At 47.5% G+C, this 27,347-nt stretch overlaps 3 protein-coding genes across 7 annotated transcripts; all 3 read left to right on the top strand.

The window, feature by feature from the left end:
- The first annotated feature begins 661 nt into the window (after positions 1–661).
- On the top strand, positions 662–9,669 carry slc31a1 (solute carrier family 31 member 1). Of its 3 annotated transcripts, none has more exons than XM_076029021.1 (7): positions 662–849; positions 3,124–3,171; positions 4,888–5,027; positions 5,223–5,295; positions 5,794–5,962; positions 6,382–6,462; positions 7,507–9,669. In XM_076029021.1, the coding sequence occupies exons 3-7, from the start codon at positions 4,893–4,895 to the stop codon at positions 7,706–7,708; spliced, it is 660 nt and encodes a 219-aa protein (XP_075885136.1). In that variant the 5' UTR covers positions 662–849; positions 3,124–3,171; positions 4,888–4,892; the 3' UTR covers positions 7,709–9,669. The 3 variants fall into 3 exon arrangements, with proteins under 3 accessions (XP_075885136.1, XP_075885137.1, XP_075885138.1); XM_076029022.1 differs by having other exon boundaries at positions 4,891–5,027; XM_076029023.1 differs by lacking the exons at positions 662–849; positions 3,124–3,171; positions 6,382–6,462.
- Positions 9,670–9,905: 236 nt separating this feature from the next.
- On the top strand, positions 9,906–14,555 carry slc25a46 (solute carrier family 25 member 46). The gene is made up of 8 exons (XM_076029024.1): positions 9,906–10,413; positions 11,130–11,172; positions 11,585–11,642; positions 11,956–12,033; positions 12,289–12,389; positions 12,478–12,534; positions 12,661–12,718; positions 12,932–14,555. Exons 1-8 carry the CDS (start codon positions 10,128–10,130, stop codon positions 13,535–13,537), a joined length of 1,287 nt encoding a protein of 428 aa, XP_075885139.1. The 5' UTR covers positions 9,906–10,127; the 3' UTR covers positions 13,538–14,555.
- Positions 14,556–15,177: 622 nt separating this feature from the next.
- Positions 15,178–27,259, top strand: man2a1 (mannosidase, alpha, class 2A, member 1). 3 transcript variants are annotated; one of them, XM_076029027.1, is made up of 25 exons: positions 15,178–15,279; positions 15,398–15,477; positions 16,376–16,527; positions 16,845–17,177; positions 17,252–17,396; positions 17,586–17,673; positions 17,756–17,839; positions 18,062–18,189; positions 18,317–18,490; positions 19,400–19,586; positions 19,683–19,860; positions 20,126–20,316; positions 20,411–20,617; positions 21,796–21,910; positions 22,053–22,120; positions 22,334–22,502; positions 22,965–23,201; positions 23,291–23,416; positions 23,496–23,610; positions 24,155–24,288; positions 24,653–24,794; positions 25,216–25,349; positions 25,546–25,740; positions 25,908–26,018; positions 26,156–27,259. In XM_076029027.1, exons 3-25 carry the CDS (start codon positions 16,387–16,389, stop codon positions 26,324–26,326), a joined length of 3,573 nt encoding a protein of 1,190 aa, XP_075885142.1. In that variant the 5' UTR covers positions 15,178–15,279; positions 15,398–15,477; positions 16,376–16,386; the 3' UTR covers positions 26,327–27,259. The 3 variants fall into 3 exon arrangements, with proteins under 3 accessions (XP_075885142.1, XP_075885141.1, XP_075885140.1); XM_076029026.1 differs by lacking the exons at positions 15,178–15,279; positions 15,398–15,477 and adding an exon at positions 15,758–15,869; XM_076029025.1 differs by lacking the exons at positions 15,178–15,279; positions 15,398–15,477 and having other exon boundaries at positions 16,336–16,527.
- Positions 27,260–27,347: the final 88 nt, after the last annotated feature.

Genomic DNA, 27,347 nt, shown 5'->3' on the forward strand with positions numbered 1-27,347 from the left:
GGTCAAAAACAAAAGATGAATTCCTTCCCCTTGTAATTAGAACGCCACCACGCGCTGATCACATGATGCTGCTTGGCTCTCAGGGCGCCGCTTACGTGGCCCCCCCCTCCGTAGCGCCCCACCCATCGTGGCCTCAGCAGCTCTCTGATTGGCTCGAACGCAAAACTTCTCCCCTCCTTTTTTTTTTAAAGGTCTTTATTGACAAGTAAGTAATAATACAATCATCTTTACAGGCGAAAAGAGATACGAAACAATGTCATGATCAGGAGAAGTTAGAATATATAAATAGTAACAATAAGACTATTAGTCTAAAGCTTTTTTTATAATTCCGAGATATGTAAGAAGAAAGTTGCGTTAAAGTAGTAAACCTGAAACATCGTTTTGAGAAATCTGTTTGTATATATATATATATAGAAAATAAATAAATTTAAAAAAAAAACGTGCAAGGGAGTGTGAAGTAACAACAAAACTTGTTTTGAGTAAAATGACAAATAACGTATTTTTTAGGTGAACGGACACGAGGCGCTAAGAAACTTAAGACAAACTGTATTATCAGCTTTATCACAATGTAAAGATTGAAAAGCCAAAAAAAAAAAAAAAAAAAAAAAAAAAAAAAAATCAATTTTCTCTACTTCCTGGTCCTGGCGTTCTGCGTAATGACATCACGGCAGCGTCCCCCTCGACTCGGACGGCTGAAGCTGAAAGCCGGCGCAGAGTTCGGTTTGCAACGCGGCACTGGAGGGGAAACTGCTCAACATTTCTGATTTTCTAATCTTCTTGTGCCGTCTGCTATCAACCCCCCGCGACATTCACCTTCGCCGAGGCGGAAGAATCTCCCATACACACCAGGTTTGGCATGCGGTCATCTTTCATTTCCGTGTATATTTTCATTTCCCCCCGCCTTTACTCGTGTCGCTCCGCCAGTGACCTCTGCTGCTTACTACTACTGCTGCTGCTCACTAGCCCACTGCTGGCTAGCTACAAGCTCCCCCAGCCCTAACGCCGCCGTTGCGCCGTTGACCCCCGCAGCGACGGACACTTACTGCCGGCTCGGAGCTCGGCCTCTCTCGTCATTCGGGGTCGGAGTGCCCCCCCTGCACCCTCGCTCCACCACCACTATACTCCCCAACTGCAACGCGAATCTTAATTTAACTTTTTTGTAGTAGCGAATTAGCTCCGGCTAATCCACGGTCGCCCCAATCCCTGCGCTTGTTTGATTTCGTTGCACGAAGTCAACAAACAAGAAAAGTGTGTTACAAGAAATCCTCCTCGTCCGTATTGTTTTTTCAACTCGCCCTTGTTCCTCATTCTCCAACTGTCTTGGCCCTGAAAAGATGCCAGTCGGCTTTGAGTGAGCGAGAGTTGGACTCCGGTGGAATTAGTTTGTTCGCAGGTAACTAACGACACAGTAACTTACAGGACGTTCATGGAAAATCAGAGAGGTTGCATGACGATGTTATTAGATTAAAGATTTTAAGATTCAAGAACTTAATTGGTCGCATGCTGGTAGGATGTGCAGTTAAAATGTAAAACGAGGCAAACGCTTCCCAGAGATTGTTCAAATGGTCAAAACAAAACAACACTATTCACAGTAGAGAAAGCAGCAAGAACACGCACACATGTATTCTATACACACACACACTCTCACTCTCTCTCTCTCTCTCTCTCTCTCTCTCTCTCTCTCTCTCTCTCTCTCTCTCACACACACACACACACACATCGTCAATTTAATAATTATTATTTTTTAATCAGTGTCTATTAACTAAAGGCCTGATGTCATGCGTCGATTCGCGTCATACAGCGTGGAATTATGTGTTTGTGCATTGATGTGACTTGTGTGTCTGTCTGTCTGTCTGTGTGCGTGCGTGTGTGTGACGCTGTCGGACTGCCGCAGTTTAAACACAGGTTGTGCTTTGAGAAGGGTGCCCGCGGTGGAAACGCCGCCCTGCAGTCGCTCTTAAAAACACCCAGGAGGTTTTCCTGCAGGCTGGTTTCACTCCTGCTTCCTAAAATGCCACCTTGGCCTGGCATTAGCACGGAGCTGTAGATCAGTGTGTTGATGAGGTCACCCCAGGCTGTGTCAGGTCCTCCTCAAGCGGCTGGAAATGTGAATTTTCTCTCAGAGACGAATAAGGCGTCTGTCTGTCTTCTGTAATGCCGCCTGAGTTTGGTTGTAAAGTGAGTTTTAATAACATGTGATAAGCCTTGTTATAAAACTTTACACGTTGCGTGTAAATATTGTGAAACGCACTTCTGTTGCGCGGCTTTCTGTCCTCGGCGTTGCAGGTTTTGTCGAGTAAACGTTCGCTGAAAGTGGCCACAAAATTCTGGAATTTCCTAACGTCCCATTCCAGTCAAACTTCAGGCAATTGTTCACTTTCCACCTGGGGTCAAAGGTCAAGCGGGAGTAAATCATTACACGAAGCGTCGTAAATCGGAGATTTATCGCAGAGTGAAATTTCGTGCCGTGATTTCGTGTCAGCCTGACATCCACCTCACTCTCCGTCTGCTGACGACGCAAACTCGGCCGTTTGAAAAATGTTCAGAAACGTTCACACAAAAGCGCAGAAATAGACGAGCGGTGGGGGGGGTCAGGGGAAGCGAAGCGTCTGTAGCAGCTGGACTGATCTGGTGCCACTTTAAACAGTGACCTCATCAAAGTGGTCGTGAACAAACAAACACGCAGACAATATGAACAAAGTGCTTCATCTTCAGATGCTGTTGGCCGAGGGCCGGCGAAGGAAACCTCCTGAGGCAGAGGAAAAATAACATGAAGATAACCTGTATAAGCATAACATGAACATAAACATAACAGTTTACAGTGAAATTGATGTAGTTTTTTTTAGATTATCGTAATAATGAATAAAAACCCAATTGTGGTTCTGTACTTTTTGTTTTTTTGTTTTTAATCATGTTGTTGTTTGCCATCTGGATCACGTTTTTGAACATCAGGGAACTTGAACCTGCTCAGGTGCACACAGCGTTTATGACCTTCCTCACTGCTGATTGGTTCTCGGGGGGGGGATCATGCCGGTGTCTGATTGGCCGAGGCTCGTTCGGTCCTGAGATTTCTCCGCGTGATAAATTCCCTCATCAGTGTCTCCTGCTGTCTCTCACTTTCAGACGTCATCTTCTTCAGCGCTCACTCTCCCCTCGCTCTCTCCGCTCCAGGTAAGAAGTTCAAAGTTCTGCATTTATTCGTTCAATCGTTAATTTATTGAGTTATTCAGATCCTTGGCCGTGACATATGTTGGAAAGAGGAAGAATGAGAATTGCAAGACAGTGTGCTTTCTCCCATGAGCACAAAAGTAGCATTCATGAAAGACGTCGTGACACACGAAGATGACTTTGATTCAAAGATTCAAAGATTTTGATCTGTCGGCCGTCACGTTGCGCGGTAGCGAAACGTTGCTGCGGTCGAAGCCGACGTGATCGTAAGTGCAGAGAAGAAAGAGTGCAAATGGTTAAATTGAAGTTCTGCAAAAATATGAAATTGGAAACATTAGCAATAAGTGGCAAGTACAGAGAACGGTGTTTGAAGTGTAATGCAATATGTGTGATATAATCTAATATAATTAGTTGCAACCAATTAAATGCAAAGTTCGACACTGTACCATTTAGTATATAGTAATACCATCAACAGTAATTGTAATAATAATATCAGTAAAATAATTATAGTAGTCGTCGTAATAAGAATAATAATAATAGTAGTAGTAGTAGTAATAGTAATAGTGTAATAGTGCAGTACAGTATAAAAACATAATATACAATATGATAATCTAATAATAATTACATGAATTTTGAAATATAACGTAGGATATAAAATCTAATATAAGAAATAGATGATATAATATAAAAATATCATCTGTATGACACAATAGAATATAGAAAGTATGGATGCATTGTTGGAAGCGACTGAGTTTTTGTCATCAGCTAATGAGCGACGTTGCCACGTCCACTCGTCCCGGCGTCATCAGGTAATCGCAGCTCTGGCGCAACTGCAGGCTTTTTAAAACCACACTAATAAAATGTATAATTAGCAGTGGCGCCGAATATAGATGACGGGTCAAAGGTCCGAGCGAGAGCCGAGGACGCACAAGGCCTCGTCGAGGCCCTACGCTGGACGGGATTACGACCCCGCGTCGCCACCTGCAGTCGGCCGGCGGGCCAGGTTCCCCCTCGTGAAGACGTGACGGTCGCCCCGAGGTCTTATCGCACTTTATCTGATAAAGCGTCGGCCAACACGAGGCTCCCGGGCCTTCTCAAAGGTCGACACGCGGCTGAGGAGACGGCAGACGGATGGAACAAAGTGCAGAGAGCGCCACAGAGAGTTTGATTTGTTTATTAATCTGTTTTGGTTTAGTAGGACCTTGTGTAACTCCAAGTGACGCTGATGCCAATAAACCAGAGTGACGCTCCGCCGAAGGCGACCGCCGGCCTTCCCGGTTAACGTCAACGTCGCTCTGATCTAATTGGCCGATTAGCAAACTGCCGTCGCAGCACTGTGATTGGCTCGTCGTGCCCTCCGCCACCCGCTAGCCTCAGGGCCAAGCAGCCCAATCGGATTACGCGGGTGGGTCTGGCTCGGCCGTCTCGGAACTTGGAGGATCGTCGATGAGCCGCTCCAGACATTTAGAGTCAAGATGACTGCTGCTGAGGAGACTGTGATTGGCCGATTGGCTGTGATTGTTCCCGTAGTGAGACACGTGCTAGTGCGGTAGAAAAGACGCGTTATAATATAAAAATTTGTTTTAAGTGTTTACTTTTTTTTTTTTTTTTTAGCAGCTTTTAACACACACACACACACACACACACAACCCAGTAGCAGCTTCCAGATTCCTGTGCGACGCTAACTGTCTTTCTGGCCCCCCCAACCCCCTTTCCCAGCAGACATGGACCACCACCACTCCACGCACCCCCCCCACCACACCACCGGCGGCGACCACGGAGACCACGGAGACCACGGAGACCATGGAGACGGAGGAACTGGAGGAACCGGCGGCGACCATTCAGGACATGGAGGCATGGTAAGGACGGTGGGGGGGGGGGGTGAGGGCTGGGTTTTCGGGGGGGGCGGCGCTAGCCTGGCGTCAACGTAGTTGCGCAAGGTGCTGGCGACATTTTTGCAGTTCAGTTGCTGATGATGGTCCCCCCCCCTCTCTAACTCCCACCCTCTCTCTCTCTAACTCTCTCTCTCTCTCTCTGTCTTTCCTTTGCCCTAGGCCATGTCCTTCTACTTTGGCTACCACAATGTGGAGCTCCTGTTCAGCGGCCTGGTCATCCACTCACCCGGAGGTCAGCTTCACTCACTCGTCCGTTCCAGTTCACCCAACATGAAATGAACCTAGAAATGAACCTGTTCAGGAAAACCTATGGCAAAATCACTGAATGAAAGAAATCCAATCAATACATTTAAAGGAATACATCATCAGGATGAACGGTTTTAAATGAAGAGTTTTCCATCCATTCGTCTGGAGCCTCTCCCAGCCAGCTGTCATTGCGGGGGGTGGGGGGGGATGACACCCTGGACAAGTGGCCAGGTCATCGCAGGGCCACATAGAGACAAACAAAGACAAACAACCTTTAACACTCACACACACACACACACACACACACACACACACACACACACACACACACACACACTGACAGTCAATTTAGAGTTCCCCAGTTGGCCTGACTCTGCTTCCTCATCGAATCAAACCTCTGATTGACAATCGACAAATTGACTCTTTTTTAACCTCCCAACCCCAATTTATTTTTTTTTCCCACACCTCCTCCTCCTCCAATCAGAGATGGTGGGGGCGTGCATCGGCGTCTTCCTGCTGGCCGTCCTGTACGAGGGCCTGAAGATCGGCCGCGAGTCGCTGCTGCGCCGCAGCCAGGTCAACGTGCGCTACAACTCCATGCCCGTGCCGGGGCCTGATGGGACGGTGCTCACAGAGACGCACAAGACTGTTGGGTAGGTGGACGCAGGGCGGCGGCTTCGAGACTTTGTTTATATGTACATCCGCGACCCACGAGTTGAGACGTTATTTATTAATCACGTTATTTCGTGATACTGAGCCCTGTTTTTTTTTAATAGTATAAGTATTAGCAGTAGTGATAATGATGTTGCATAAATAAATTTAACATGGGGAAAAATGAGATTCAGAACAAAGAAAAAAACACTATCACAGATCAATGGAGAAGGCAACATTTAAACAGTCAAACAGAATGTGTGTGTTTGCCTGTCACATGATTTAAAAAAGAAGAAGAAGCCATAGTGCCAGTGAGCCCTACAGCTGGTCTGAAGCCAGCGGGGAACCCGGAAGCCCCCCAGTGACGTCTGTGAGACTCGACCGGTCATGTGACCTCTCTCATCATGTGTCTCGCCATTAGCTCTTTGATTGAAAGGCAGTGTTTGGAGGGGGAGGAGCTGCCAAGTGGACAGAGGTACCGCCTCGCAGCTCCCTCATGCAGGTACCGTGGCGTTGCAGGCTCTGGTTCTGTTGCTGCTTCTGGTTCTGGTTCTGGTTCTGACATGGTTTCCATTGTCCCGCTTCACTAGTGGGCCCCGTTTGAGACGCTCCAGTCCGTCCAGCTGATCTCAAATCCATATGAACAATTAAATACAGTTTTATTTTTTATTTCGGATTGGAGCGTCTCAACACTGTGTTACAGGAAGTTTCTTTTTTTGATGGTTGGTGGTGCTCAGGCTAACCCTAGCTGGTGAATATGTGAAGGCCTAACTGGGAACAAATGGAATCTGCAGTGAGGAGGCGGCTGCTACACACCTGTGCCGGGCTGCAAGCGAGATCTCTTTCCCGAGGAGGTTTTTGGGATAGCCACGCCGCCGACTCGTGATTGGTCCCTGCAACGTTTCCTCTTCTTTTGGGTCATCGTGCTGATTTTTCCCGTTGAGTGCGCTACGTGCGCCACCACCATTGTCATTTGGAATGATGATTAACGCCAACTTTGTCATCACACCAAGTTGTCAACACTGCAGACAGTCCAGGAAGTGGAGGCTTTGAAAGTCCATTTGTGGAGGTTTGGATTACACATAGACTGTGTATGTTGCCTAAGAAACCTAGGGATGTATATCTCAACACAACTATAGCACCTTTCATTCCATGAAATGCAGCGAAAGTGCTTTCGAGAGTGTAACAGGAAAAAGTATTGACAAAGAAGAAATGAAAAGTAAAAACATCAAACGATAAAAAATATTTCAAACTTCACTCGAAGAACGAGACGCTTTCAGGACAGTTCAGACATGAATAACAGCACAGAAAAAAGAAAAAAAACCATAGTGAATAAAGTAAACTGTTGTCAATCAATATGATTACCCTTCAGCCACCAAAGGAGGCGCACTCTAGGTAGAAGTGAGAGACTTTGCAGCGACCAATCAAATGAGTCCGGGGCGTGGTTATTCCCATTTCCTCCTGGGGGGGAATCTTCCGGGCTGGAATGTCTTGCGTGCTAATAACAGTCACGTTCACACACAGCTCTCTGCTCTCGTCCTCTCAGGCACCGGATGCTGAGCGCCTCCCACTTCCTGCAGACGGTGCTGCACATCATCCAGGTGGTGGTCAGCTACATGCTGATGCTCGTCTTCATGACCTACAACGCCTACCTGTGCATCGCCGTGGCCGCCGGCGCGGGCATGGGCTACTTCCTGTTCAGCTGGCGGAAGGCGGTCGTGGTCGACATCACGGAGCACTGCCATTAGCCCGCAGGCGGGAAACCAGCCCTCCCTTCCCTCCCCCAACCCCCCACCCCCCGCCACCCCCGGGGGGGGTTCTGCTAATCACAATCAAGCGGCGGTGGCGTCTAACTAAAGCCGCTCGCCCGTTTCGTTCTACTTTCTGTCAGTGGCCGAGTAATTTAGCACATTGAAAAGAGAGACACTAAATTATAAGTGAGAACAAGTAATGCCCTTAAATGTGCAAACTGACACCTGTAGTGAGCGACTGCAGGAAACGCCAAACACACTCGTAACTGTCGTTTTTGTTGTTTTTGTTGTTTTTGTTTTTTTTAAATGACTGTCAAGTTTGCTTGGCCGAGTTATTTTGAAAAAAAGAAGAAAAAAAACAGCCGGTAGGCCAATCACAGCTCACTACACCCTCAAACATTTGATCGACAAATGAATTTAACGCTTGAATTCTGTTTTAGTGCCATAACACCTGCAGAGATAGTCGCTCGTTGCGACGAGCCACAGCGATAGCGTACATATAGCGCACGTAAATTCCCGTTTTAATTTCGCTTACCTTTGGTAGTTGGTTAGCGGCTAATTGAAAGAGCTACCAATCATGAAACAATATTAAAATGTTTATCTAGAGGATAATATATTAGCTGGTAGATTACCTACTAACATTTTCGTTTAATTTTTTGTAATTAAAAAGTTTACTTTTTTGTTTCCACATATTCTTTGTTGTTTTTTTTTTGTTTTTTTTTAATAAATATAGACAAGGTCAATTCAGCCAAGGAGCCTTGTGTTAAATTAACCAGAAAAAATCTGAATGTGACTTGGAAGTTTAAAAAAAAAAAAAAAAAAAAAATTAAATTGCAGATGATTAAATAAAGAAATAAATTGAGGCAAAGCCGAACAAAATTTGGAATATTAAACACTAACATTTTTTGTTGTTTTCAAAAACAGGGTTAACAACATAAATGTCAAATTTTTAAAATGTGCAATGGAGAATTTCTTGTTCATTTGTTTTTTGCAAACTCCACCTGCTCTGTGAGCTTTCCAACCAAAACCTAATTGTCATTTTATCGTCTTGTTTTTACAGATGGCAAAACATTCCTCCGGTTTGCTTTTCACTCAAACACAGTTAGACATTTGAAACTTTATCAGAACAAATTCAACAGTTTTAGATTCAAATTTACAAAAAAAAAGTCAAGAACAGTATTTTTCAACTCAATATTTTTGTCTTTTGTCATTTTTGTTCCTTTATTTTTTCTCAGCCACTGGTCGGCCTTAAACCCTGGCACCCGCTGCCTTAACGTGGCTGATGAACTCCTGACTCGAGGCCAGTGTTTTTTCCTCTTGGTGCTGCTGCCGCAATCTTAATAATGTCTGTTAACACCAGAGGCGAGGCTCCAGTGGCCTGGCCGCAGTACAACTTGAAATATGTCATCTCCTAAATGTTTTGCTTCCTTTACTCTGGGAGAAAATTTGCTGTAAATCGAGTCCACCTGCGAACAATTTGCGGGTTGTTGGGAATGACCAGACAAAATGTTACTTGACTGGTTCCATGTCACCTTCTTTTCTGGCTGAAGTGGTGCTGACAATGATGATGATGTCAATGTGATTGTTTTGTTTTTGTGTGTGTGCATTTGTTTTGTATTCACACTGAGAGGTGGCAGGAGCTCTGAGAATCTGGATGCAGGGGCAGACTGTAGTTACTGGACTCTTTAATTTAAAGAAAATAAATAAATAAAACTTAACATTGCTGACGTAAAAGGAATTCAGTGTTGAAAACTTACCCCCCAAAATTTTTAAATGTTTTAGGGCAGTTTTGTGCGTTGAACACATGGCTGCACACTGTTGGCTTTTGTGGAAACTCTGACAAACAGTCCACCGTCTCCTCTCAGTTTGAATCTGTTTTGTAGATTGTGAAGAATGAAGTTGTGATGACAATGCTTTGTGAAGGAAAATGTTGTTCTAGAAATAAAACTGTCCAAATATTTGTTTTATCTTTGTCACACATGCTGGAGCAATCCCTGGAATAAAACCCATAAAAGATTAAAAAAAAATAGCTTCTCGTTTTCGCCTGTTGTTGATGACGTTCCGTATTTTTTTTTAAACAAACAAACAAACAAGCAAAAGAGCAAAAGACGCTTGTAGTAGTTTGAGAAAAACCTCTCTTCCCAACCACTGGGTGGCGGTGATGAGCCACCAGACTTTGAACCCGGAAGTTCTGCCTTTCATCTTGAACTTCCGGGTTGTTAGATGAAAGGTAGATGTTTTGCAGCGGGTCAAACCCGTCGCCGGCCAATGTTCGCAGCTTGAAACACCCAACACCCTTCGTTCTTTCAACCAAACGCGCGCAGTAGATCCGGGTTTGATGGTCTCACTTTGCAGTTGACCCTATCCTCGTTTCGCTCTTTTCTTTTCTTTCTCCCGTTCTGCCACCGACCCTCAGATGGCCTCCAGGCGGCCGGACAGCTTCGACGGGCTCGGCTACCGTGGCCGGGACGACCCGTTGTACGGAGCCGGCTACCCGGTGAGAAGCGCCGCAGGTGCTGCGGAGCTGCAGCAGCACCACTGGGTCACGACGCCGCCCGACATACCCGGAAGCCGCAACCTTCACTACGGGGACCGCAGTCCTCAGTACGACGAGTCGCTGAGCGAGTCCGCAGCTGCGGGAGCCGCGGCTGGCGGCGGCGGCGGCGGCTGGGATGCTCCACAACCGGGCGTACCTCCTGCTGGTAGGTCGGTGTGTGGATGGACGAAGGACAGCAGTTGGGCCTCGGGTCTTTAGCAGGAGCAGGAAGCAGTCAGAAGTAGCCAGTTGCCGGGTCAAGTCATTTTTTTGTTTGTTTCTACGCATGCCGGTTGTGACGTTGTGTTGACAGATAGCTGCCAACAGCGACGTACAATTTGCATTAGGCTAACATGCCCCAGCTAACTCTTAGCACCCTGCCTGCCTGACTACCTGGAGATAGTGAAGGAAACGTGGACCGAATTAAATGCAATTCAGCGCAGTATAGGTTGAAATGAATTGGTGTGCGAGTGTGAGTGTGTGGCCCATAGTGACATGAGTAAAGCTGATGTTAAAGGTCCAGTGTGTACATTTTTTATTATTATTATTTAAATGTCTCTTTATTCAACAATTTCACATACATCTGGTACACAATGACTATGTTTCTCCATCCCCATTCATTCTTTCTTTCCTCTTTGCCTGTACAGTATCTTTTTGAGACGCAAATGAGAGTGAAAAAAAAACACATTCAAAGAAAAAGGACATGGGTCAGCAAGGCTAGTATCCTCCTTGAAATGAATTTGAATTAAATTTTCATTGATAGGCGGCACTTTGAGATGTGACTCATTTAAACTAGCTGTTTCTTTTTCAGGTTAAGGCTGGGTTTTGGGAAGAAATGCGTCTTCTTCGTATTATTAACTGTTGGCTTGCTTCCATTCGCAGAGCAGCTGAATCGATTCGCGGGCTTCGGGATCGGCCTTGTCAGGTTGGAAATCCTCTGCTTTGTGTGTTCTGATCGTCATCATCATCGTCGTCATATTAAATTTCATCCAAAGTGATTTAGCCTCTGGACCTCTATGCTCCTGGTCTTTTGTCGGACCTTGCGAGTGCACAGAACAAACACAAAGGTGGCATCTGCTGCAGACAACCGGGACACATGGTTTTTGCGAGCCAAACAAGATTACTTCTAAGTACTCTTATTAACTCAACCCAATGGCCCTTTGTGACATCACAAAGGGGTTAGCCAATTTTTAAAGCTCTGAGGTTTAGCGCACACTTTGTGCCAAGTGGGCACGTAGACTTTGAGCCATCTAGTGGTGAAATTATGATATAAAGTATTACTGACTGTATACGTGTGTATATATATTTTTTTCATATAAGCGTCTGTGTGTCTGCAGTTTGTTCACTGAGAACGTCCTCGCTCACCCTTGCATCGTCTTCCGCCGACAGTGTCAGGTAACCAATAAGATTCTTCTCCCTTGACCGATGACTAATGAAGAACACCTGGCATTAATATGGAACTGGCATTTTGTGCCCATGGGTTTATATAATTGACGGTGATGACGTCCAAAGGAGAAGTAGAATATTAAAAAGGAATGTATATTATTACTTTATCACTTTTATTATTGTTATCATGACAGAAACAACATGTTATCGTTTCTATGTGTGCATACACACAGGATCAGATGTTTCGATTTCATATCCAGGTAGCTTATTTTTGCGAGTAAAGCGTAAATGAGTGTTTTTAACCTGCTGCTGATTGTCTCAGGTGAACTACCACGCCCGCTGTTACCACCTGACTCCGTTCAGCGCCGTCACCGTCATGTACACCATCACCAAAGCTCAGGTACGCCGACACAATGAAACAAACCTAGAAGGGTTACACCTACGACAGTTATATTTGATATAAGGAGGGAATTTTACTTGACACGTTTTTTTAAAGACAGACTTTTTGTTTTATTACTGTGGTTTTAAGTGTTTTTGCTTTGAGAACTTGGCTCGGCTGCGCATTGATGAGCTCTCCTGAATTCCAAAGGGGTTGGTTTGGTGGTGGTGGTGGTGGCGATTATTGACTTTCCCTATATCTCTGACTTGTTGTCAGGGTGTGAAGGCCTTGTGGAAAGGGATGGGCAGCACCTTCATCGTCCACGGCATCACGCTGGGAGCCGAGGGCATCGTCAGCGAGTTCACGCCACTGCCACGGTAACTTCCCGTCGTCTGACTGCACTCGTTGGCATGGTGGTGGCGCCGTGTGGCTCACTTGTTGCTCTGTGTGTGTGTGTGCGTGCAGGGAGCTTCCTCACAGGTGGACGTGGAAGCAGGTGGCCGGACACTTGGCGCTGAAAGGGTCAGTCTGCTGACTTTGATTTCGAATTAGATTTTTTTTTTCTCTCCGCTCTGCATATTAATTATCAGGCCTCTTTCTTTCTCTCTCTCGCTCTATCATCATCCTCCTCCTCCTCGTCACCTTTAGGCTGACAGCGGTGGTGGCTCTCCCGTTTTACTGCGCCAGTCTCATTGAAACTGTGCAGGTAACTGAAACCACGAGCTGTCGTTGTGAACAAGAGTGCCCCCTAGGCAAACTCTAAAAGGTCACCCCCTTTTGGGAAAGCTGTCTGCGGGGAAATTTTTTTAGCAAGAAAAGCGGCACCGCTGCTTTTTAATTTGATGCTGTTGACAATTTGAATTTCTCTCTCTCCCCCCCTCTCTCTCTCTCTCCCTCTCTCCCTCCCTCTCCTGGGCAGAGCGAGATCGTCCGCGACGACTCGTCCTCGGGCCTGCTGGACTGCATCCGCGAGGGTTTGACGCGCTTCCTGGGCGTCGGGGCGCCGCACAGCCGCCGCCTGCTGCCGCTCAGCTCGCTGCTGCTGCCCGCCGCGCTGCACGCCATCCTGCGCTACGCCATCTCCGTCTCGGTCCAGCGGGTGGCGCTGTGGCTGCACCAGTGGGGCAGGAAGCGGCGGGCGGCGACTGCTGCGGCGGCGGCGCCTGACTCGGCCAACCCGCTGGACGCCTACTTCCCCGAGCTGGCGGCGGTGTGGGCGGGCTCGCTGGTGGCCGACTTGGCGCTCTTCCCCCTGGAGACGGCGCTGCACCGCCTCGGCCTGCAGGGCACGCGCACCATCATCGACGCCACGGACGGCGTGCGCGCCGACCAGCTGGTGGTGCCTGTCAACACGCAGTACGACGGCCTCACCGACTGCCTCCACTCCATCCGCCGCAAGGAGGGCGTGGCCGGCTTCTACCGCGGCGTGGGCGCGATGGCGGCGCAGTACGCGCTGCACGGGGCGCTGCTGGCCGCCACCAGGACGCTGCTGAGGGTCCTGCTGCTGGAGGGCCGGAGCTGCTAGAGGCGGGGGGTGGGGAGGTGGGTGGGGTTGGTTGAGGGGCAGCTACTGGCCCCAGGTGTGTGACATCATCGGCGGAGTCGCTCTCGTTTTATAGATGACGGTGAAAATAAATGTGACGCCTGCTTGGTCACAAACGTAAAACAAAGGGTGAATGGTAAAAACCATTGATGATGATGATGATAAATAAATAATAATTTATGATTCTGGAAGTCACAGAAATATCCAATGATGCACAAGAAATTAAATGTGTTGAACAAAGAGACTTGAAGGCAACATGTCAAAACAGCCGGACGATAACAGAAAGTCTCAGGAAGTGGCAGAACCTTAAAGGTCTGGTCTAGCGTAGCTCGGACACTGGCGGCAGAGAAGCGCTGGGAAGGCCCCTCATTGGTCACTAGCTGTAACCATTGGAACGTGACGCAACGCGGGAACGTTCCTTTTTGTGTTTTAACATGGTTTGGTACAGTCTTTCTTCTCTTTCAGGACAGCAGAAACCGCAGCAGATTTTTCTCTCCACTCTTAAGCGTTTGTGTCACTTCCTGCCATCACAGTGAATGTGGGCGTGTTGACGTGTTACCATGGAGTCACAGTGTATAAATCCAGCATGAGCTCTAGATCCAGTGTTAGACGTGATGTTGATGTTTGTGTATGCTGACAGCTGATTGGTTGCCACCAGCTGCTGTCTGTTCGTCTTTATGTGTATATGAGTCCACCTTAAAATGAGTTGTGTGGGGGCGGGGGATGCGGGAACAACCCAAAATTTGTATAAAGTTGTACAAAGGTTTTATTTGTTAATAATAAGAAAGTAAGTATAGAGCATATGATACAGTGATATTTAAAATGAGATGGTCATAAATCAACAGTTTTGATTTTTAACAATGAGTCTTTGGGGGCAGAATGCAGCTTGACGTGAAAGGTGTTTTTGCTCTTAAAAGCTTGCACTGGTTCATAAATAAAATGGCACTTGTAGTGGTTGAACACAAATGTGAATACAAATAAAGTTTCTGTTGAGAAATCATGAGATCTTTTGCGCTTGAAGGAAAACAGATTTACAATGACGGCGAGGAGAAAATTCCATCTCGCTCACACACTCACTCACTGTACATTTACATAAACGGCTTCATTGAGCGACGCTCAAAATATTCAGTTTTTGGCAACTTTTCTCCATATGCCAGTTCAAATGCAACTGTCAAAATCCTCCACCTTCCTGCCGGCGGGGTTAGGAGTCGGTTCAGTGGGACAGGTTAGCGCAGCCTCCATTACAGTTGACCTCTTACATTGCGTAATCACAAACACCTGGAGTGAGATACAAGGTGTCCCCACTGAACTGGTTTCCATTTCCAATTTAACTGGTTTACACCAGATACACAAATTTAAGACGAGTTGGACTCCAATCCACAAAATCTCTCTCTCTCTCTCTCTCTCTCTCTCTCTCTCTCTCTCTCTCTCTCTCTCCGGAAACAGGGCTGTTCCAACCGGAAGAACGCGTGTCAAATGTTGAACTCTGCGTCGTGAAACGTTCAAACGAAACCAGACAATCGTGACACCAGCACTTAAAAAAAAAAAAAAAAAAAAAGTTCACAGGTCTTGGACCCGGATAATTTTGAATATATAAAGAAAAGAAGATAAGAGAAGATTTGGGGTGGGGTAATAGACCAGACAGCCGTGTGTCTCCGCCTCCCTGCAGTTCAGTCGCCGCCTCCTACCGCCCACACTCACGGCGAGGTGCAAGTCTGTCAACTGTATGTATGTCACGTTTTTAGACAAGTTTTCCCCTCTGTCTTTCCCTCCTCTATCTGCTTATAAAAATAAGTTTTCGTTTTATTTTTCTAGTATTTCATTTTAAGTTTTTTTTCACAGACGGACTGGTGACGCAAGTGTAGGACGCGTAGGCGCACGAGAGTGGACCGAAGTTTGCCCAAACGCGGAAGTTCTAACAGGTTTGCATTTATTTTTTTATTTATTTTTTGTTGCAACAATTATGATGCTTTTTGCGTTTCGGCTGTGTCAGGACCATTCGTGACACTATTTCGCGTCATTGTTGTTGCTGTTGTTTTGTGTTGCTCAAGAGACATTGCATAGATAATTAATCGACACCGCGTCCTGCCTTGACTCAGGCGCGTCAAATTAGCCGCCATCTTACGTCGGGAATCTCAACCGGAAATCGGACTGCAGCGTCTCGTAATCAACAAAAACACGCGCGTGTGTTTGGTGGTGATAAGGTTGGCAGCAGTGACACGGTCGAGCGAACAAGCTGCAAGATCTTTTTGATGTAATTCTTGGTTGAGTCAAACGTTTGACTGTCCTTTATTCTGTTTGGGGTTTCGCTTAAGTCCGTGCGCTCGAGTAGCAAGCTTTAGGACAGTTGTTCTCAACTGGTGGTATCTCGGGACCAACATTTGTTCCCGATCATAAAATTGTGGCCCACATTTATTTCACAGCACACAGATTTATTCCACTAAAATAAAACACTTGCCCACTTTCTATCATGATTAGTAAATAAATTATTGAAATTATTTATTATTACTTTTTTTTTTTTTTAAAGGGGTGATGTGTGGGAGCTGCCCTCAAATTCGGGACCCAAATCAAAAAATCTCCGCAACCCACCAGTTGAGAAACACTGCTTTAGGATGAATAAATTTACATATTCACTATATAAAAGAGTAGACAACTCTAGTTAGTTTCCTGCAAAGTCAAGGGTTTTATGTACGGCTCTTCAAACAAATTTTCTTTTCGTCAAAGAATAGGAGGAAAGGATAGAATCATGTCTCGTACCAGGTTCTCTCGACTCTCTCAGGACTTCAATCTTTCATTTTTTATTTCTTTCTTTTTGATCAGTTTCTTCAGGGATGAAGAGGAGTCGGCTGTTGCTGGTGCTGATCGGCGGGGTCTTCTTTGTTGCCGTGATTTCACTGTACCACATGCTTGAGTTGATGCAGAAGACAGATTTTGGGATGGAAAACGGGCTTCCGGGGAGACAGGTTGATGAGGTAAGACCAGTGTGCGAAATACCCTTCATCCTCCTGATTGTTACTCAATACTGTTTTAAAGAAGTGCATTACAGTACAGGATTGAGGACAACTGGCACCAGTCTGGTAGCGAGTGGATTACGCTACGGCTACGCTACAATCTTCCTCTCCAATTGGCAACTTTGGACAGGGGTATAACAAATAAAGGAGTAGAATGTTGGGGTTGCTAAAAAAAAAAAGAAGAAGAAGAAAAAAGAAAATTTGAACGTGAGCATTTCTTGATACACTTGTTATCTAATTTGTCTGAAAATGATAGTGTCAAAATAACTTGCCTGCAGGATTTGTCCCAGATCCATAAGAAGATCGAAAGGCTTGAGCAGCTCCTCAGTGGCAACAACAAGCTGGTTGCGAACCTCAGCGATTCTCTGCTCCAACACAAAGCGGCGCTGGCGTCCGGTGGAAAAGGAGGAGGAGGGGAAGGAAGAGATGGAGGTGGAGGAGGAGGTGGTGGAGCAGGAGGACGAGGAGGAGCAGGTGGAGGAGACGGAGTAAGAGGAGGAGGAGGTGGAGAGGGAGAAGGAGCCGGAGGAGGAGGAGGAGGAGCCAACAGCGAGCTGCTACCCGGCTGCCGATTGGCCGAGGACATAGAGGGCGGAGCTAATGGGGTGCAGGTGGGAAGATGCTCTCTCACACAAACACACACACACACACACACACTGATTTTTCATGATTGTTTTTCTTTCAGCTGTTGGACGTTTACAACATCCTGCCGTTCGACAATCCCGACGGCGGCGCCTGGAAACAGGGCTTTGACATCCACTATGAAGGGACCGAGTGGGACCAGCAGCCGCTGGAGCTCTTCCTGGTTCCCCACTCGCACAACGACCCCGGTGAGACGGCCATCCCAGTATATCTGCCCTGCTGGAGGAGTGGAGTAGTGCATGTGTGTGTTGGCGTGCGTGTGTGGTCGGCAGTGTTTTTATCTAATATTTGTGTGTGTGTGTGTGTGTGTGTGTGTGTGTGTGTGTGTGTGTGTGTGTGTGTGTGTGTGTGTGTGTGTGTGTGTGTGTGTGTGTCAGGTTGGTTGAAGACCTTTGACAAGTACTATGATGATCAGACCAAACACATCCTCGACAATATGCTGCTGAAACTGAGCCAAGACAGCCGGTAAGGACCCCCTGCCCCCACTCGCCACACACACAGTTCCACCTTGTCACTCACAACCTCCGTCCTCCCCCATGTGTCTCAGGAGGAAGATGATCTGGGCAGAAATCAGCTATTTTTCCAAATGGTGGAACGACATTGACGAGCAGAAGAGAGAGTTGGCCAAACGGTACTTTGACCCTTTGACCTTTGACCTCCCACCGCTGTTTAAACTGCATTTCCTTTCGCCACTTAAGTTTTGACATTTCATTCTACACCAGGGGTGGGCAAACTTTTCGACTGGTGGGCCACAATGCGTTTGTTGTTTTTTTAAATAATTTCTTCCATCCATGTTGTCGGTTTGTCTGCACCACCCTTTCCCTCTCACCCCCTCCGTGCCCTGATTGGCCAGGTTGTTGAAGGCGGGGCAGCTGGAGATAGTGACGGGTGGTTGGGTGATGCCCGACGAGGCCAACTCTCACTACTTTGCCCTGCTGGATCAGCTGATCGAGGGTCATCAGTGGGTGCGGCGCCACCTAGGTTCGCCTCGCCGTGTCTTTTTCGGGCCGTTTGGATTTTGTGACTTGTTTGTTTCTCATTATTTTTCCCAGAAGAAAAAAAACCCAGAGTGACGTGTGTGTGCGTGTGTGCGTGTGTGTGTGTCCAGGTGTGACGCCCCGCAGCGGCTGGGCGGTGGATCCCTTTGGCCACTCGCCCTCCATGACCTACATTCTGAAGGGGGCGGGACTCGAGGACATGGTCATCCAGCGGGTTCACTACGCCGTCAAGAAGCACTTTGCCAAGCAGCAGACGCTGGAGTTTGCGTGGCGGCAGAGCTGGGGTGAAGATCACACACACCGGACTGAACCGGTTCTTGTTCGGCGCTTCCGCTTTACGACTGGAACCACTACAATAGACAATAGGGATGCACCGATACAGGGGTTGAGTAATCTACTTGTACTCATAATATAGGTGCTGATTCCACAACACCGATACCAGTATCGGGTATTAGGTACTCTGCTTGTAAAATTCGTGCCGATACCATGACACCGATCCCATTAACAAGTATCAGGTACGCGACTCGTACTTGTAAAATAGGTACACCAATACCAGTATCGGGTATTAGGAGCTCTGCACGTAAAACATGTGCCGATACGAGGCACCGATCCCAGTAACAAGTACCAGGTACGCGACTCAAACTTGTAAAATACATGCTGTTATCATGATACCATTATCGGGTATCGGTACCAATACAGGGGTTGAGTATTCTACTTGTACTCGTAAAATAGCAACTGATTCCACGACACCGACACCAGTATCAGGTATTGGCTACTCGACTCGTACTTGTAAAATACGCACAACGATACCAGTATTTGGTATTTAATGCTCTACTCGTGCTTGTAAAATATGTGCCGATACCAGTATTGGGTATCTGTACTGATACCGGGGTTGAGTACTCTACTCGTACTCATAAAAAATATGTGCCGATACAACAACACCGATACCAGTTGTACATACAGGCAGTTTTTTTTAAAAATGTGTTTTGTACTGCAGTGGAACTTGTTCTCGATAAACATGCTGAGAACTGTTATTCTAAATGTGTAATGGCCTCATTAAGTACTCAGTATCAGTATCGTCGAGTACTGAAATGCAAGTACTCGTACTCTACTCGTTCCGTAAAAAAGCAGTGGTATCGCTGCACCCCTAACAAACAACAACCAAAAACAGCCCCTTTTCTTCTCTCTCACAGACTCCTCCTCCCGGAGTGACATCACGTGTCACATGATGCCATTCTACAGCTACGACGTTCCGCACACGTGTGGTCCGAACCCGTCCGTCTGCTGCCAGTTTGACTTCTACCGCCTGAAGGGTGGGCGGGTCTCCTGTCCCTGGAACATCCCGCCGCAGCCAATCACAGAGCAGAATGTCGAAGAGAGGTGGATGCACGCACACACACACACACACACACACACACACACACACAGCACCATAGTGGGACACATGGCAGCCAGATGTTTTGTATTTCCCTTCAGAGCTCGGATGCTATTGGACCAGTACCGCCAGAAGTCCCGCCTCTTTCGCTCGTCGGTGCTCCTGGTGCCGCTCGGCGACGACTTCCGCTACGTGGAGGCGCGCGAGTGGGACGCCCAGTTCACCAACTACCAGAAGCTCTTCGACTACTTTGAGCAGCACCCGGAGCTCCGCATCAAGGTGAGCGTCCAGTCAGAGTCCAGGCAGGTAGGCAGGGGGCGGGGCTTGTTTCAGGCGGCGGGGCTTGTGGCACCCAGGTCTCCAGTGTCTCCGTCTCAAGATCGAGATTTTTATTTTTGCCGTTTGTGGGACACATGGGCAACTTTGACAGCCGTTCAAAGGGAAAAGTTGAAACGTTAGAAAGACGACACAGAAGGTGTGAAGTGACAGTGAAGCTCACTGTGGACACAGTCAAGTTCAAACACCCTTTCTCCTCCTCCTCCAGGCTCAGTTTGGAACCCTCTCCGACTACTTCCGCTCCCTCCACCGCTCCCTCTCAGCATCGGGGGTGACGCTGCCGACGCTTCGCGGCGACTTCTTCACGTACGCCGACCGTGACGACCACTACTGGAGCGGCTACTTCACCTCCCGGCCGTTTTACAAGCGGCTCGACCGAGTGCTGGAGTCCACGCTGAGGTGCCTCCTCCTCCCCAACTGTCATCACACTTTCTGCTAGTTTTAGTTTTTCAACCGTTTCCTCCTCCTCCTGCTTCCTTCCTGTGTGTGTCAGAGCGGCAGAGATCCTCTACAGTCTGACTCTGGCCGACGTGCGTCGACTGGACGGTGCCGGCAAGCCGCCAGCGCTCGCCACGGGCTTCCCGGCGCGCGAGCACTTCCAGCGGCTGACGGAGGCGAGGCGGAGCCTGGCGCTGTTCCAGCATCACGACGGCATCACCGGCACGGCCCGCGAACACGTGGTGGTGGACTACGGCACCAGGTGGGTCGCTCCCGTCCCCATTGTGTAGTTTTTTGCACCACAGACCTTTGATTTTTTGGGGGGAAAATCCGACAGAGGGGGCCGGAGCAGCAGCAGATGGATGGAGTGTTTTGATGAGCCACCTCATAGGAGGAAAAAATGTATCATGGGATGTTTAGAAAACATGTCTTTAATGTCAATTGAAAATTAACCAAAGCAAAGTTACAACAGAATCAGTGTCTTTGAAGCCCCCACGGTATTTAGCTCTTTATTGAAACAACACTTAAAATACTGAAAAAATAGGATAAAGGATTGTGATTTATGATCCAACTTTGTTTAAGTCTGTGTTTCTCAACTGGTGGTTGGGGACCCAAAAGTGGGCTGCACAGCTGTTCTGATTGGGTTGTGGCGTTTTGGGCAGTTTTCCTCAACCTCCTCTTGCTCCTCCACCACCTCTTCCCACCCCTCCTCTCCCTCCTCCTCCACCTACTCCACCTCCTCCTTTTCCTCTTTCCCCTCCACCCCGCTCCTCTTCCTCTTTTTCCTCCTCCTCCTTCTCCTCTTCGTCCTCCTCCTCCACCTCCTCCTCCGCCCACTTCTCCTCCTGGCCCTAGTGGGCTACCGCTTTTATTTTTGTGGAACAAATTTGTGTCGCGACTTCATCAGAAGGAAAAACAATGTGGGACGTGAGTCTCCACCAGTTGAGAACCGCTGGTGTCAATTCTGCTCACATCAGTTTGTGTGTCCGCCCACTTTTTTGTCTCATTTGTCCCTCCATATGCTCTCTGTTCAAGGCTGACTTTGGCAGCAGTGGCAGGTACCATTTCTCTCAGTGTGAGCCATTAGCGTTAGCGCCCCCCCCTCCCCCACCCGCTCCTGTTCATTCCTGTTCATTTAGCTACTAGCATGTGGCATTAATCTCCCAACCCTGCACGTGATTCGCGTCTCATTATTAATTAATGTTGTGTTTTTTGCAGCATTGTGTGTCTGTGACTGTGTTTGTTTCACCTCCCTAAAAGCAAACGTGTGAATTTTTTTTGCTCGTTTTGTATTTTTATCTTTCAGTCTCAATGTTTTACAGTTTTGTTTTTTTTTTTTTTTTAAATTTTCTAACAGCACTCCTCCGTCGACAAAGACACAAACACTTAATCACGTTTCTAAACCAGAGATTCAACTTTGAATTTTTTTTTTCTTTGCAGATTGTTCCACTCCATCCTTAAATTACGCAAGGTGATGGAGAGCGCCGCCCACTGGCTGCTTCTTTTGGACAAGAGCCAGTACAAACCTGACCCTTCCCAGCCCGCCCTGCAAATGGTGACCTTTGGCTCCATCAGCCCCTCATCATCATCTTCATCTGATGTGTCGAACGTGTCTGTTAGATAATCCCTGATATATCTACATAGATATGCATATATATATATATATAAATATATATACGTATTGATTTTTTTGACAGGATGATGTGATCTCGACGCAGGACGCTCTGCCTCAGAAGACGTCTCTGATGCTCAGCGAGCAGCCCAGGTGAGGAGGCGGGCCTTAGAGTCGAGTCCGTCCACCCAAAGTCATGTCGGCACCGTGAACAAACATTTTTTTCCCCACACACTGAACCACATGAAAGGAGAGTTTGCTCGTTTGCACGTGTGTTAGTTTGTGGCCGCTGCTGATGTCGGTGTCAAAGCTGCGTCTAAACGTCCAAACTGGCCTCCTGTGCTCCGTCCCCCTCCCCGGCTCCAGGTTGCTGGTGGTCTACAACCCGACGGAGCAGCGCCGCACCACCGTCGTCAGCGTCGCCGTCGACTGTCCGGACGCTCGTGTCGTCGACGCCGAGAGTGGCCGACCAATGGTGGCGCAGATCTCTGCAGTGTGGGAGGAGCCTAATCTGCCGTCTCCAGAAAAATTCCAGGTGAAGAATTCATGATTGTGATTGTGAATCATCCAAGTGGCAGCGACCCGTATTTAAGTGCCGCTGCCAGTTCGTCCAGGTGGTGGGCAAACTTTTTGACTGGTGGGCCACAATGGGTTATAAAATATGACAGAGGGGCCGGTGCAGTTGGATGGAGTGTTTTGGTGATATATTATGGGATATGTAGCTTTAATGTCAATTGAAAATGAGCAAAGTTACAACAATATGAGTCTAAGAAGCCCCACGGTATTTAGCTCTTTATTGAAACACTGGAAAAATGGGTTCAATTCCGCTATTTTATGACTTGCATACTATTAATATTGTTTCTTCAAGTTCGGCGGGCCGTATTGAAAAGCTTCACAGGCCACATATGGTCCCCAAGCCGTAGTTTGCCCATGCCTGAGTCAGCCGCTTATTCACAAGACCAATCAAATACGTGTTTGTTTTCTTACCCACCTGTAGCTGGACTTTGTCGCTGAACTTCCTCCTCTGTCGCTCACCGTCTACCATGTGACCAGTGCCGCCGCTGGCTCCTCCCACCGCGCTCAGTACACCGTCCTGAATGACGCCGCCCCACCGGGCGACGCGGACAAACACTTCCGGGTGTCACGCCCAGCGGGAGACGAGGCCGCCGCCCCTCTGTCGCTCAGCAACCAGCACGTCCAACTATGGAGTTCCCCGGACACCGGCCTGCTGCAGGTCAGAAGAGTGTCAGCAGCAAATCTCTTTGTTTTAACTTGTGTAATATTGACTTTCGTCATCTTTTTTGTTTCTTTTGTGATTTGCAGAAAGTACGCCTCCGTCGGTCTGGTCTCACCCGTGAGGTGACGGTGCAGTTTCTGTGGTATGGGGCCAGGTCGGGGCGTGACAGGAGTGGGGCCTACCTCTTCCTGCCAGAGGACAACGGAGCCAAGGTGAGAGTCCGACCTGGTTGCATCTCTCTCTCTCTCTCAATCTCTGATTCATTCTGAATGTGTCTCGTCCCTCCGCCAGCTCTACTCGCACACAGACCCGCCCGTTGTCCGGGTGTCCAGCGGCCCCGTTTTCTCGGACATCACTTCCTGTTTCCGACACTTCACGCACAGAGTTCGGATGTACCACCTAGATGGTAATGAAGGGTTTACGCTGTTCATGTGTGTATCCAGACCTGCTGTGTTAAGGTCTGGCCCCATCAAGTGGTCAGAAAGCACGTTGCATACAACGTTGACGTCGCGCTCTTATTATACCAGCTGATTTTCAGAGTAAAATCAATGAATCAATCAGTCAGCTGTTATTTGTAAAGCGCGAGAGTGAGTTCAAGAATCACCAAACCCGAAACCAGTGGTTTTCAACTGGTGCACTCTCAGGACCCACATTCTTTTATGCCCTAAAGCAAATCTATAGTTCCATTCATTAGTTTGGAGTCACCCGCTCATTTTAGCACCAAACTCCATCATAACCAGTTTCATGAAATAATGATCTGGATCACTCCGCCTTTGTCATCGTGAGTGCACAAAAAATCAGTATGAGTGAGTATATTGCGCGTTTTACTCACTGCTTTGCTACCTTCCAAGTGGACCTCATCATAATATTTGTCAATATGAATCACTGCCCTGATCCCCGACCAAACTCTCTCCTCTCGCCATCTGTCTGTCTCCCCCTTACTTACCAAGGCCACGCCGGGCGATCCCTGGAGGTATCCAACACGGTGGACATCAGGTCAGAGGTCAACCGGGAGCTGGTCATGCGGCTAGTCAGCCAGGTCGACAGCGGCAACCGTTTCTTCACTGACCTCAACGGCTTTCAGGTGTTTGTCTGTTCTCCTCGGGCCCTTTCTGACTGACTCTGATTGAATCTCTGACTAACTCTCAGACTAACTCTCTGACTCTTTCACTGACTCTCTGACTGACTCTGACTAACTCTGACTGGCGCTCTGATTGACTAACTCTGACTGACTCCCTGTCTCTGACTAACTCTCCGACTCTTTCACTGACTCTCTGACTGACTCTCACTCTCTAACTACCTTTTTGACTGACGCCTCTGACTTGTCTGACTGACTCTCTGCCTGACTCTGACTAACTGACAAACTCTGACTAACTCTCTGACTGACTCTCTGACTGTCTCTGACTAACTCGCTGACTCTCACTTGACTCTCTGACTTGTGGATGCAGATGCAGCAACGTCGGACTCTGGACAAGCTCCCTCTGCAGGCCAACTTTTACCCCATGACCTCGGCGGCCTTCCTCCAGGACTCGTCGTCCCGTCTGTCTCTCCTGTCAGCTCAGAGTCAGGGCGTCGCGTCGATTCGACCTGGTAAGCCTTGACCACGCCCCCTGCATCAGCCAATCAGAACGAGCCGAGACACAGCAGCAACGTAAGACACTGTGACGTCACGCTGGGAATATAAAACTCTTTTCTGGTGATTTTATGGCCTTGATCATTCTATTGGGGAAGATTAAAAGACCATCACATAAAAATCTACAATAGAAAGATTTCTTATGAACCACATTTAAAGTCAAAGGTCGTCCTGTCAGCTGTTTTACAGGCCTTTATTTTTGTATCGCAGTCTATGGGGGAAAAATGCTTTTGGGGGATTTTGGCTGCATTACCTCTAGTGGCCAATCAGAATTATTTTTTTTTGCTAGACAGAATATAAATTGGGTTGGGGGTGCTCTGCTCCCTCAATTGGTCGAGCGCCGGCAGTGTTCTCAGTGCGTCCCGTTACTTTGCGCAGGTGAGCTGGAGGTGGTTCTGGACCGGCGGCTGAGGCAGGACGACAACCGCGGCCTCGGCCAGGGCGTCATGGACAACAAGCTGACGGCGAGTCTCTACCACCTGCTGCTGGAGGACAGGAGGGGCGTGGCCCAGGTGCGTGCGTGGGAGGGGCAACAGAAAATGTGGTGGAGAAACAACAGAGCACTGCCTCTGGGATCAAATCTGGGGAAAATACACACAGGAAGGGCTGATACCTATTTAAAGGGGCATTTCAGCGAAAAATATAAAATGGAGCCACCTGTGGTTGCGGCCACTGTAGCACTGAGCTCTCTGTGTTCTTCCGCGACAGGAAGTGGGAGGAGCCGCCGTTGAGCACCTCTCGCTGCTCGCTCACCTGTCCTCGCTCTCCCTGTGCCACCCGCCGCTCACCATGGTCGCCCCCGCTGACAGCAAGCTGCCCAAGCTCCGCCCCTACCTGCCCCTGGGCGCGTCACTGCCGTGCGACGTTCACCTGCTGAACCTCAGGACACTGGAGGACGCTAAGGTAAGCACAGACAAAACAAAACAAAAAACAGGCACATTTCAGATTTCTTAGAACTCTAGATTTTTTTTTTTTTTGCACCGTTAGTTTGTAGTTGTTTTTTTTTTATTGACAAACAAGCAGACAGCGCACTGAAAAAATGTGCCCTTTTTTCTCTGTTTGGTAAACAGGAAGCTGGAAGTCCATCACAGGAAGTGGCTCTCCTCCTCCACAGGAAGGGCTTTGACTGTAGCTCCACCCCCCAGCCACCGCTGCAGTGCACATGGAGCGCACAGGAAGAGGTAGACAACATACACACTTGGAGTTTCCTGAAGTAGCTTCTCTTGATTTTTTTTCCTGATTTATGTCTTCACTTCCTGCTGTGTTGGCCGACTTCCTGTGCTCGTCTTCACCAGTTTGTTGTTTTTTTTGTCACCAGGTGAACTTGGAGGATCTTTTCTCGCCCCTCCAGTTCAGGTCGCTCCGTCCGTCGGGTCTCACTCTGCTGCGCGACGACGTCGAAACAGAATCTGCCCGGCAACAGCAGCCCCAGCGCATTGCTCCACTGCGACCAATGGAAATCAGTGCTTTCCGGGCGGAGCTACAGTGATGAGTGACGCGAATCAACCAGATTCGAATTTGTAATTTTCACGCGATGTGAAATGACAACCGGTAGCCAAAGGGAATCAAACCAACTGGAAAAAAGTGTAGGAATCAGGAGAGGATGCAGTTACAATTTTAAAACTGTTACAAAATGTAACCAAATCTTGGAAAGTTGCTGGTATGATGAGGAAATATGTGATTTATGTGGCGAGATTTGACTGAAATGTACAGGGAGATTATGACGTTAGAGCTGGGAATCTGAATGTCTTAAATGTTCTCATTTATAATGGGAGAGCTCAGCTCAAATTGCACAATGAGTCAATCATGTTTAGAAGATGCGACGGAAAACTTTATATTGTTTTATTTAAAAGGTGAACAGGGGAAAACACTGAAATGTGCCTTTTTAAGACACTGACAGGGTTGGCTGAGAATGCCATACTTTGCAAGGAACCAAACAAGGTGTGTGCGCGTGTGTGTGTGTGCGACCGCGTGTGCGTGTGTGTGCGTGTGTTCAGTTTTGCAAAGGCGATCGATTGATTCTAAACTGTGAAGATGCATCATAATTGCATGTTGTGATCTGTTAATATGCAGGGCTGGAACATGTTATTGGTTTGTCTAATTTTGTGTTGAATCTCAAAGAATGTTCCTGAAAGCACATGCCATTGAACTCTTTAAACCTATTTCTGTAATTATTTATCTGTGAAAGGGAAAATTAAGGTAAACACTGGGTTACAAATATTTTGGGTGATTTTTTTCCCCCATCCTTTTTGTTTCAAGATGTTGTGTATGTCACGCATACAAGACCTATCTCAAAGTATTAAGTGGGATGCAATCTTAGTTTTTGTAATTTTATTCTAAATTTAAACATGCTATGATTTCACATGTCGTGCCATGAACTTGGGTACAAATATTATATATTGAGATTAAAATTTAAATGTTGGTGTGTGTTTTTTTCTTTTCTTGTGATCTCAGTTTGTAGTTGCATACGTCACACGTGCACATCTTGAAGTGAAGATTGTGTTCATGTG

The sequence above is a fragment of the Nelusetta ayraudi genome, unplaced genomic scaffold, assembly GCF_046127955.1.
Source record: "Nelusetta ayraudi isolate G7.1 ecotype Tasmania unplaced genomic scaffold, CSIRO-AGI_Nayr_v1 ptg000026l, whole genome shotgun sequence".
Taxonomy (NCBI): domain Eukaryota; kingdom Metazoa; phylum Chordata; class Actinopteri; order Tetraodontiformes; family Monacanthidae; genus Nelusetta; species Nelusetta ayraudi.